The sequence below is a fragment of the Microcebus murinus genome, chromosome 3 (genome assembly GCF_040939455.1).
Source record: "Microcebus murinus isolate Inina chromosome 3, M.murinus_Inina_mat1.0, whole genome shotgun sequence".
NCBI classification, from domain to species: Eukaryota; Metazoa; Chordata; class Mammalia; order Primates; family Cheirogaleidae; genus Microcebus; species Microcebus murinus.
Window position 1 is genome coordinate 99,838,587 of NC_134106.1, and position 13,357 is coordinate 99,851,943.

Sequence of the window (13,357 nt, forward strand, 5' to 3'; positions counted from 1 at the left end):
CACGTAAATTGGACTTCATCAATATTTAAAAGGTCTGTTCTTCAAGACATTCTTAAGGAAATAACAAGACAAACCAATAGGCTGAACAAACACTTGCATGGATTCAGAATACACAAAAAATTCTTATTTTTTTAAAGCCACAGTCTGGCTATATTGCCACAGTCTGGCTATACTGCCCAGAATGGTCTCAAACTTCTGGGCTCAACCAATCCCAAGTCAGCCTCCCAAGTAGCCGGGACTACAGGTACAAGCCGTTGAATACGGCTGAGAATACATAAAGAACTCTTAAAATGCAAGAGTAAAATTAACTATAAAAATGGCAAAAGATGTAACTAGTCACCTAATATGAATGGTAAATAGACACATGAAAGATACTCAACACCATTAGTGATTAGTTATGAGTAAAATACAAATTGAAACCGCAATGAAGTACAACTACACATCTGCTAAAATTTAAAACAAACATATGTAATTATGAAATGTTGGCAAGGATGCAGAACCATAAAAACACTGTATATTGCTGGTGGAAGAGCAAATAGTACATCGCTTTGAAAAATGAGCAGTTTCTCATAAACATGTGCTCATCATACAACTCTGCAATCTTGATTCCTATTTACCCAAGAGAAATAAAAACCTACGTGCACATAAAGATCTGTATGCAAATACTTTTATTCACGTTAGCCAAAAGCTGGAAATACCCTACTTCCTAACAACTGGTAAATGCATAAACAAATATGGTACAAATAATGGAATATGACTCAGCAATAAAAAAGAACTCACTGATATACGCAAAACAGATGAATCTTAAAAGCATTACGCCAAATCAAAGAAGTCAGACACAAAATACCACATACAGTAAAGAGTCCATGTATGACCTTCCGAAAAAGTAAAACAGGACAGAAAGTTCAGCGATTGCCAAGCACTTGGAGTAAGAGGCAAGGTATTAGCTACAAAGGGAGAGGGGGAAGTTTTTTGGGGTGATGAAAATCTTTTATATTGCTTATAATGATGATTATATACAACTGCATACATTTATCAAACTTTATCAAACTGTAGATCTAAAAGGGTATAGTTTGCTATATGTAAATTATACCTAAATAAAGGAGAACTTTAAAAAACCTAAATAAAGGAGAACTTTAAAAACTGTTTCTGAAGCATGACTCTTGTCCTGAAAGGCTGTTTAATAATCTAAGATCCTTAGAGCCTGTTGAAATCCTAATAATTGAGGCCCAACCGAAATACTACTCCCTTTACAAAATTTTCCCCGATTACCTATCTCAGAAGTTACAAATGGCTCCTCAGAATCCAGCTTTAAGAGTTAAAAATCTAAAATTTCTAGTTGGGAGATTTCACATATAGATTTAGATTTCCAGCTTTGAAATACTAGGAGGCATTCTAACATGGCAACAACTGGCTAGAGCCCGGGATGTGAACTTAACCTAGCCCTCACACCCCTGAATGGCTCACACTTGACCATTTAATTTAACTTGCTGCTACTTCCATCACTTTTCTGAAAGCTGTAAGAATATAAATTTTTAAGACTTGCCTGATCTTATCTTTCATTTATGACTTCTGATAGCTCTTTGTACTTTCTTTACCATATTAATCACAACTTGCTTTATATTATTATAAATATTTGCATGTAATTTTTAAACCAAAACCAGAACATAATTTGAGAAGGTCCCTAGTTTACCTATTAATCTTTGTATCATCACACAATGCTTTTACAGACAGTTGGAGCTTAATAAAACAAACAACGGTCAGTATCATGAATCAATTTATACAAAAATTCTACTAAGGAATACTACTAACAAGTAAAACTGCCATCAGGAAAAAATGTTTTTCGAAATTATCAAATTATGTAAAGTGGTTTTCTGACATTTATGACTTGAGTTCTCAATTAGGTTCAATTCACAACAGTCTATTAATTACAAACTATAAAAAAACAGAATCTTTTCAAACAGAAAATATGCCCATAGTAATAAAAAAATTCTAAGAAACTCACCAAACATATGCAATCCTAAGGTTTGTTATAACATAACACATAACTAATAACAGAGGTGGCTAAATAAGGATACTTTTGCTAGATTGAGTCCAAATACCCTAGAAGTGAGTCCGGAGTTCAAGTTAGAATTCACAATAAGCAAATCACAAAAGTTCCAATAATTTTGCCATTGCTAAAGCAATAGCTATTAAGTGATTAAAAGTCATTGCAACTAGTAAGTTCTCAACAAACGTGTTTCATGTTTCCTTTGTTGGTGATGGGATGAACTACTTGACTACTTGTACAGTGATTAGTTACCTACAAAGCATTTTATTCATAGGTACACAGTAGCAGGGAACAAATTTTTTTAGAGACCACTAAAAATGCTCAAGAGCAGAAAATATCCCTCACCATTTTCTCTAATAAAAAAGAAATCTGCAAAATTCAAATCAATGCTTATATACAAGCATCTACCAAACCTGTCAACTTTTTAAACTTAATATTGACCTAAAACTGCACATGAAGTAATGTGTAGGTTAGTTTCACAGTATAGGAATTCTGGAACTGTTAGAAACATTTATAATTAAGATATTTCTATCTTGCCTTTAATTTTTAAAAATGTTATTTAATGAACTATGGATGCATTTAAACATATGAGGTAAGGTCTCCAAGATTAAAACTCTCATGTAGTAATTAGGTACCTTAAAATTATAAGATTAATATGAGCCAAAAAGTATGTCATGGTTGCTTGAAAGGTTAATGTAAACTTAAATTACGTTCAGAGAAGCAATGGCAGACCTGGTCCTCTGGAAATACAAGTTCAACTGCAGTCTGACTAGCTTAGACCACAGTACTAACAGCAATCCAGAGAACACCTGGCAGGGGTTAGCCAGGAATATTCAGGATATCTAGAAACCATCTGAAATAGGAAGGCTGAGAGGAAAAGAAAACAGGCTACTAAGCCTTTAAATAAGAGTAAGGGAAGATGACAGTTAAATCTAAATATCTAAATGGCCACCATGTAGTAGAACAAACAGCCTTATTTAATTAACTATGCTTTCTTGTTCTATACCACAAAGGGATTATTTGATACCCACTACCCTATGTGAACAAGGGAAATTATAACTCTGGTGTTCAACTGCCAAATCTAAGATTAAAGGGTTGGAGAAGACAAGTTTTAAAAGCCACACTTTGTCAGTAACATCCATGGTAAGAAACTCCCAGCTTTGGTCAGATGTGACCAGCCTAGCACAACTGTAGACAGTCAGGGATGGACATCATGATGGGAAATAAAAGCTCAGCTTGCTTTCCTCTTTCTATGTGGCCACTCCTGATACACATTCATGATTCCTAGAAACTCAGCCAAATATCAAACTTTGTTCTAAATATCTGAAAGTCTAAAAGTTAAGGTTTTCTCTGTAAGAAAACCTAAAGGTCTAACTTCAGATTTTAAACAGCCCAAGATTAAATAATACATGACACCACACTGGGACACCTATTTAAAATTGGATACACAGTCAGATTATAAAGATATATGATGGATTTACAAATTCCACACTTGTAGCATAAATTAAGTCAATATATTCCTTTGACAAGAGCTGCCTTTATAGTGAAAACAGTCTGACCAAGTGCCTAGAGTTTAACATAACTTACAAAGATTCCAGCAAACAATGTTGCCAAGATTTAATGCTGAATGAATTTCTAACCAATGTTCAGATGTAACCACTAATATTCGAGCATGTTAATTATTCCATGGGAACAAAATTAGGCACTTACAGAATTATATGAACTCTTTCAAGCCACAAGGCATCATTAGTAACAACAACTATCTACACTAAAAAGCATTCTTGTAGTATGAAACATTTAATTTGCCCAACTCCCTATAGAAGACATGTGCTTTCAAGTATATTTAAATCCCAATGACACACACCTATTTATACTCTTTAACGTTTAAAAATTTTAAAGGTGAGAGGGGGAGGGCAGAGGAAGCCCAGATATTAATAAGTACAGTATTTGGTCTTCAAACAAAAAGAAATGACTTATTATAGAATCTTTGATGGGCCACCACCTCATTTTGTGTTCCAAAAGGGTTTTTCACTTATCTACTGCCTGTTTTAGAAAATGGAAGATCAAATGTACATTTTAACACACTATACAAATTACTTTGTACACTGCATACAACTTCCAACACTAAAAATATAGTAAAACTGATGGAGATCTATGATATTCCTTCCCTTTTATCTAATACTTTAAACATGTTTCGTGGGTTAGAGTGCTTAAAATGTTTATGTAAGTATAATGAAAAGATCTGATAAAAATGTAACAAGATAATAAATTAACAGCCTTATGAAATAAACTTTAAGACAGATAAGAAAGCCATCCTTTCATTATTCTGGTCTTTTGGGATCTAATTTCAAATGAACACTTACACTTTATCCCATTAGATCACATCCTGATTGACCTAACAAAGTGCTATGCTATGCTTTTAAAAATATTGCTTTAATGACTATTTTATGTAAGGAATACTCCTCATGGAAAAATGTTAAATATGTAATAATAGTATAATTATAATATAAAAAGAAAAAGCCCCACACTTGGGAAGAGTCTATACTTAGGGACTAGAACAAAGATACCAAAGGGCTCTGGCCAAAATTAGTATAAATAGACTTTATTGAAGTCAGTGCCTCTGTACTGAGACAGAAGATTGTGTCTACATAAGCACAAGTTGTAACATTTCACAACTTCTAAAAGGAATGTCAACAATTACAACGATCATGCATACCATGGTCGATAATCACATTTTAGAAGCATTTTCAACCATTTCTAAAGAAATGCTTATAACATTGTTATATATAGAACTACTTTCAATAAACTGCAAAACATTGATCGACTTTTCCAGTATGAGCTACAGTGTCAACACAAAAGGGAGGCATAAATGTTTAATTTATGAAATCAGAATGGAATATTTACTGTAAAGAAAAATTAAAAAGCTTTCAAATAAAGGCCATTATTGAACCAATGTGAAGAGCACAACTTGAACTTTTGAGTTCATTCATCTTTTAAAGCTGTCCTCTGAAGAGCTTCAGTTCTAAGCATTGAATTCAGTACTGTGAATATTCCTTGGATTGAAGTTTGGCAATGATGCGATCCAACTGTCTCTTTGCTTCACACTGTGGGAAATTGCTCATGTCATAATATTGAGGGGCAATTTTCACCAACCTGTCCAGAAGAGGGGAAAAATTACCACATTAACATTTAATTAATGTTCAGGAGTTAACAGGATAGGCATCACTTATTAATATACTGATGAACTAAGGCAAATCTTCAAATCCAAAACAATGATAACAATACAAATGCCTAATCCTTACAAACACCACTCTTAGAAATGTTAAATATTTTAATAAGATGTAAATTTTCTGATGTTGAACTTACCATAAACTTTTCAAAAAAACTCAAGATATATTCTTTTAGAAACCTTCTCTTTACATAAATATAAAAATAACAACACATAAGGTCACTTGACTTCTTCACTCTAGTGCACTATTTTAACCTGTCTTTCCCAGGTTATAGTAATAACACAGGTTCTGTGTAAGAAACACCATGACACTGAAATGATCGGATCTTTTCCTCATTTCCAATGTTTTAATAACTGTAAATATAACTCTATACTCCAAAAATACACTTGACTGAAATCTTTCATGAATTTTACTATACAATTTTTTCTCAACAAAGACTTTTAGATAAAATGGTAATATACTACACAATCGAAGTGTCCAAAGTCACAAATCAGTGTAGGAAAAAAGCAAGCGACACCACCTAAAATAGTGCCTTCAGTCCCAGTACTCTTGGCTGACATCTTCCATCTAAGTTACAGAATGTATTCTGGCAAAAATAAACAAACAACCTCCCCCCCATAGGAGTGGAGGTGATTTTGCTTAAAATAAAACAATAAGTTCTAATTACATTTTGTTAAAGCTAATATGCTAAAATACAAAGAGCTGTAATTTTTATGCTTGCACAGGTACTAAAACCAATATATAAATAATAAATAGTTGAGAGATAATTGTCATAAGACAAAATATACAAAAAGACTGACTTCTAGAACCAGGGAACACATAACAGCCAGAGAATGGCTCCAAAGAAACTCCTGATGCTATTCAATTGTAACTTTATCTGGCTCCAAATTCAGGCCACACTAACAATCCCACTGTTTTCTTATCAAAGGAAAGAAGAAAGAGATCAACCATACCATCAGGCCAATTGCCCATACCTACACACTGGAATATACATCCCTAGCTGAGGAGAGAACTGAGTCCCCAAATTAGTAATTGGAAGGCCATGACTCCAGCAACAGAGTGACATTCCATTCTAAGCAAAATACTATTAGAACAAAAGGCATGCTTACCACTCTGGCTTGATATCTGTACACGTCCGGATGTAATTCTTTGTTGTTAACACAAACTCATTATAAAGCACCCATTCAGGCTTGTGGTCAAGAACAGTAGAGGGATGCAATTGAACCACCTGGTTATCTTTCACAGTTAAGTAATGCCCTGTTCGTTCTAAATGTGCCACCTGAAACCAAAACCCAGTAAATTAATACAATGCTTTCTGATGTGCTAGTTACAAAACAAAAGTGGTGTAAAGTCACCTATATAATTAGAAACGGGTAGGCCTCACATTTTGCTTTTTATTCTACGGCTATATTTATTTATCCCTACTTTATAAAAGCAGGTATCAGCAAACTACAACCTATGGGTCCAAGTCCAACTCACAGCCTTTATTTGTAAGGCCTGTGAGCCTAGAATAGTTTATGTCTCTAAATAATTGGAAGGGGAAAAATCAGAAGAAAAAACATTTCATGAGGCATGAAAAATCATACAAAATTCAAATTTCAGCACCCATAAGGAAATTTTTATTGGAACACAGGCACACTCATCTCTCTATAGCGACGGTCATGCTACCAAGTAGCTGCATAGTTGCATAGTTGTGACCTAATGGGATTAAAGAGCCTAATATACATTATTTGGTCCTTCCTGCCTTAGACTACCTACAGGAGGCTCTTTAGCACCACGCACCAACTATGAGAGTAGGTGAACAATTATTAGAAGATTCATGGCTAAGGTAGAAAACTAAATTAGAGAGCAAAAAGAAGAAGAAAAACGTAAGAAAGGAAGCAAAATACAAAGAAAAAGAATGGGAAAAAAGAAGTTGAATGTGCTTCTCCTTCCTATACTTCTTTTTCGATAATAAATGCCCTGATTGGTGATACACATCTAATATTTAATTAACAAACACTGAAGCAGAAAATTGGCCCTTTCCAATTCTAGAACTATGTAAATAAAGATTGTGTGTAAATAATAGAAAATGAACTCAATTTTGCTGAATAAATGGTACCAAGTGCCTACTAGGTGTCAGGCACTATACTACATGCTATTCCTAACATTTTTTTTTCTTAAAGAGCTAAGTTTCATGCTATGTTAGAAGTCTGACTCCTGGGTTCAAGACATCCTTCTGCCTCAGAGTTCCCAGAAGCTGGGACTACAAGGCATGCTCCACTGTGCCCAGCTCTGTTCCTTAACAAATTTTAATCCAAGGAGAGAATTAGGAAACTATAATGCTTGAATAAAGCTTTATCAATCTCCCTTAGATTGTTAAAAGCAAATTAAAGCTAGTATATATTTAAAAATTTTATATTAAATAAATGTTAAGAATATAATTAGAAGTCTAGAGAAATAATTTTCATACCTAACTCTATTAAGCATAGTATCTTAAAATAAGATGCCATAATAGTCTTATTATTACTCAGATTCAAATACAGACAACCTCACAAATCTCCTAATTTTCTTGACTTTTTCAAACATAATTTCTGAGTTTTAAACACCTTAAAGTAAATATTCAGAATATTTATTTCAAAAATTTTACTTCAGTTCATATAGCCTCCAATACAGCACACACCAGCTAAACTAAATGAAGCCTTTTTAGATTATGTTTCATCTTTATTGCTTAACTCGAAAGACATTTTTGGCTTTTACAGCACCTAAGAGGCTTAATTATAAATGCCTAAGATTACTCTATAGGATTGTAAATGAAATCTAATTATTTGAATATTTGAATATTGGGGTGCTCAGTTTCTAGAAAGAAACTGAACTGTACTTCTGGATCCACCCAGACCATTGCTTCCTTTTAGTACTCTGCTGTGACAATATGCTTCCAATTAAGATCCAGATTCAGAGAAACTTTAATAAGCTTATCAAAAGTCAAGGGTTGAATTTCACATTCCTGAAGAAATAAGTGCCTAATCACACCTGAAAATGGACAATGTGTCCATTTGCCATAACAAAGGCTCCATTGATAAAAAGGTAGTTTTAAAATTGATTACTACATAACTGTACTAATTCAGCTATTTAAGGTATTAATTTGTTACTTGTCAGACATACAAAAGTTCTTAGAATATTAATTCAGTCAAAGAAACTGGATGTAATAGCATTTAAGATCAATTTTTATAGGCATTCTTAAACTCGACTTTTCCTTTATGTGGATTCAAAGGACCATAATAGAAATCAAACAATATCATGTGAATACTTAATAATGCATTCCAGTATTATCCACATACCTGCATAAAATACCCAGTAACCAAAGCTTTTCTTATATTAATATAATAGTCCCTGCTTGTAAAATCAGTACTTCGACGAGGCAAATTAAATCTGTCCATAATTCGAGATAGCTGCTGGCGTACATTGTCTGCAGACATCAGGGACCTGTAGTTAATGAAGTTGTCATAACACCACTGAACCGATTCATGATCTAAAAAGTTAGATGGGGGTGGAGAAAAGGAGAACCATGAATCATACACATAGGAATATTTTCTAATTAGAAAGGAAACTGTTACAAAGAATAAGCTAAATAAATATAAAGCAGATTTACAGACATTTTCTTTAAATTAACTGCAATGTTACTGACTTTCAAAAAAATCCCATAGTGTGGTTCAAAATCACAAACAGTAACTAAGATTTTTGGTTTTGGATGTCAAAACAATGACTTTGAGTTAACTGTTTTTAGTGTATTGAGTTATTTTATCCATTAACATCCACCTGCTTGTTTCCAACAGACAGGGTGATTGGGGAAATTTAGTAAAATGACGTATCTTACTCATTTTCAAAGAAAACACAGCCTTACATTAAGATAATCAAGTACAACAGCAAAGTTATGAAATTGTACATCAAACAACTATTGTATATTGCTATTTTAGTACATTGTTCTTTATGCCTGAGCTACAGTGCCCCAAACCTCAAGAGGCTGAAATTTTATTGTGACACATGTGCCTCTCAGCAATTTACAAGCTTTGAAATACAAATGATAAAGTTTACAAGGATGTCTGAAATCTCCACTCATGTTTAATAAAAAAGACCTATGTCTAAGCACTTCAAGTAATTTCACTACATGTATTATCAAAAGAGCAATATTTTTCCACTGATGAATCCTTGATAAACTCTCAGCTAACCCAGTGTTGCTCATCTAAAGAAAGAGCTCAAACTGTAACATCATAAAAAAACATTACAGTGACATCTTTATGTCCCAAAGACAGTCACAGCAAAAAACTGTATCATTTACTTCAGAGGTCCTTTGATAAATAAAACTAAAAGTGTTATTGTGAAATGGCAGAAGGAAAAAACTACAAAAATTAAAATCGTGTTGATCCTTCTCCAGCAATGGTGATATATCCTTATCTTTTACACATTGTTTTCTCTTTGATTCTGGGATTCTACCAATTGTAACTTACAACTCTATCTTAATGCTCTTGAGAAAAACAATACAGAAATTTTTATCCATTACAAAATGTATCCTTTCAGAAATTAGAGTGGATAGGGTGGGGTCAGAAATAGATCTCTGAATTAAAGAATATGACAATGATCATTAATTAACCCATCTGGAATGAGAAATAAAACAAAGCATTGAACATCTGAGAGATGAAACAAGGTATATTTTGGAGGTACTTTTGCTTATGCTGATGCCCTGTAGCAAGTGAAAGGCAATAAAAAATACATAAACTGGACAATAAAAGGGTGAACTTTTGAAAAGGACTGTTGATTTGCAGACTCTGGTTTGAAATGCAATCTTTTCAAGGTCTTCAATTTTTATAATTCATAAGCTAGAGATGAACAAAATGGCAACTATAAGTTATTCATCCAGGTAAATAATACCTGATAGTTCTAGTATATTTCTAAATTTGTATGAAATCATTTGATAAACAGGAGTAATAAATCTAAAATTAAGAACATTTTATTAAAATTCTAGCTGTTTCTTATCAATACAGTAAACTACTCATGAGCTCTAAAGCCAAACCATTTGTAAAATTTAAAGATACCTCACACAGATTAAAGTACTGCAAAATAACTTAAACCTAGTTTTGTTTCTAAAAAGTGTTATTTACATAAATAGTACTAAGATGACATTTTATCAAGGTACCATTTCAGCTTTACTATGCAATCAACCATTGTCTCTACTACTGAAAAACATCTTGACTAGTATCTAAAATATATGTGCTATTTTTGAAATACACTTGATATCTCAATAATATAATTTAAAAAGCATTAGTGAATATATTTCAAATTCAATAAATGGATACAAAATATCCAAACAGTAATGTGTGAGGGTCTAGAAAAATTTGATTTTGTTTTGAAGAGCTCTCCTTATTTGAAAAGGCAGCAGTCACTTACTAAAAACTAAATCCTCTACCTCTGACTAAATTGGACATTTCTATAAAATGTCAAGTCATTATCCAACCTAAAATCCAACCAGTGATCTAACATCCCTCTGGCAGTAAGAAGTATTTATTAGAAAGCTTCACACATCTAGTGAGTGGAAGCTACCATTCTAACTCATTAAATTCCCCCTCACTGCTGGACCTTTTCAGAAGAGGATAAAGTTTTTGTAGATGTTTACTATTCAGGATTTTCATAGAAAGCTTGCAAGTACCAAATATGTTCATAAAGAACAAGCATTTAGTAATTTTATCATTTTAAATATTAAATCCTTCTAAATTCAAATATTGTAGTTAGATTTATATTTAAAATCAAAATACAGCTCTTAAACCTATCAATCCTAAATTTCATTTTCAAAACACAATTATGAGCCGGGCGCAGTGGCTCACGCCTGTAATCCTAGCACTCTGGGAGGCTGAGGCGGGTGGATTGCTCGAGGTCAGGAGTTCAAAACCAGCCTGAGCAAGAGCGAGACCCCGTCTCTACTATAAATAGAAAGAAATTAATTGGCCAACTAATATATATATAAAATTAGCCGGGCATGGTGGGGCATGCCTGTAGTCCTAGCTACTCGGGAGGCTGAGGCAGCAGGATTGCTTGAGCCCAGGAGTTTGAGGTTGCTGTGAGCTAGGCTGACACCACGGCACTCACTCTAGCCTGGGCAACAAGCGAGACTCTGTCTCAAAAAAAAAAAAAACAAAACACAATTATGAAATCCAAAATACTACTATGCTTAGTTAACAAAAAGTTTAAATGACAAAATAACACAATCTCTAATTTTAAAATAATTCGTTAAAATGCCTTGTGAAAATAACAGGGTAGGTATATGTATAAAATCATGCTGCTCCTTCAAAAATCTTTTAATTATCACTTAGACGTTATCACAATATCATCAAAGGAGATTTTGAGAACCATGAGGAGTGTGAACCTGCTCATTCTCAAGGCATTCCCTCTTACAGCAGCTATCATGGTTTGTTAATAGGTTATATTAATATATCTCTTGGTCACCCAGCATGATGTTTGGCAGACAACAAACAGGAATATAGTCTTGAGTTGACCTATCTTACCAGGGCAAGTCTTTAACATTATACACTATCAATACTATGGTCACAGAGGAATAAAATAAAATGTTCTGAAGTAAATCGTGTACTGGCCCTCAGCTCTTGGTTTCTCAACCATGTTTCCTTTACTTCCCTTATCCGCCCCCAGTTTTTGAGACCTGGGCAGAGAAGGACTCCACCCTTTCTCTCCTGGTAGCTATTAATACTATTTGACTCACACAGGGTTCATGAGTAAGAAACAGAGATGTATGGCACCAGAGGTGCTACATTCTTTTCCACATGCTGGCCCTGTAGAATTGGGACACTTAGGCAAATAAGTTTTACCACCACCCCCTACAGATGTGCCAAAGTCAAGAGGCTCAATTTTAGCAGTGTAAATAGAATTTTTATAATAAAAATGAGTCACAAATAAAACAACACGTACAAAATTGAAATTAAGGAACTACTCATGAGAAGATACCAAAAACTTAGAGTGACTAAGAATCCCTCATTTTTGGTACAGGGCGATAATACAGGACTATCTATCAGTCTTTAATTATGTTATCATCTTTAGGTCAGCCTACTGATATGTAGAAATCAAACCTTTTCAGATCATGTTGCATTCATTGCTGTTATTTATTCTCCCCCCTTTAAAGTTTTCCTCTCACTTAAGTTTTGGAAATGGTACATTCCAACAACAGCTAAAACAATAACTTTATTATTACTATGATTCCTTCCTCATTTTCAAATACTTGGCAAATGGCTTTCAGGTCACTAAATATTTGCTAATGTAATTTAAAGCTAGAACAGTATTTTATCATGTGTCTTCAGCATAACTCATTGAACCACCTTTCCACTAGTGGGCATTTGGGTAGCTTCCGATTTTTATACTGTCACAAATAATTCTGGGATGAAAAACTAATTCTACATCCACAGAATTTCAAATAACAGCTCTCTAGATTATTTCTGGGTCAAAGAGTATGAAGTTGTTATGGTTCTTGGTACCATAAAAAAATCTGATTTTCATAAAGACCCACATCACTTTATATCCCTACCTCCAGTGTATGATTGTTCCACTAACCCCACTCCCACACAACTAAGGGATATTATTCTCTAATCTTGCCAATTTTTTCGGTGATAAAATGATATCTCAACATTAATGCAACTCTTGGGCTAAGAGGAGAGTTTAACTTCTCTCCCATGATTACAGACCACTTGTAGCCTGAGAACTGTCACATATGTTGCCCATTTTTCTATTTTGCTAATCTTTTTTTTTTGAGACAGAGTCTCGCTTGTTGCCCAGGCTAGAGTGAGTGCCGTGGCGTCAGCCTAGCTCACAGCAACCTCAAACTCCTGGGCTCAAGTAATCCTTCTGCCTCAGCCTCCCGAGTAGCTGGGACTACAGGCATGTGCCACCATGCCCGGCTAATTTTTTTTTTATTTATATATATATATATATATATATATATTAGTTGGCCAATTAATTTCTTTGTATTTTTTTATAGTAGAGACGGGGTCTCGCTCTTGCTCAGGCTGGTTTCGAACTCCTGACCTCGAGCAATCCGCCC

The 13,357-nt window shown here is 33.9% G+C and overlaps 1 protein-coding gene across 1 annotated transcript in view; it reads right to left on the reverse strand.

Annotated features, from left to right (window-relative positions):
* Positions 1 to 651: 651 nt before the first annotated feature.
* DHX15 (DEAH-box helicase 15) overlaps positions 652 to 13,357 on the reverse strand; it is a 61,028-nt gene continuing 48,322 nt past the window's right edge. Inside the window, exons 12-14 of the mRNA XM_012737478.2 lie at positions 8,601 to 8,791; positions 6,390 to 6,559; positions 652 to 5,203 (exon numbers count right to left, since the gene is read on the reverse strand). Coding sequence (XP_012592932.1) covers positions 5,086 to 5,203; positions 6,390 to 6,559; positions 8,601 to 8,791 — 479 coding nt within the window. The 3' untranslated portion in view covers positions 652 to 5,085. The remainder of the gene's footprint in view (positions 5,204 to 6,389; positions 6,560 to 8,600; positions 8,792 to 13,357) is intronic.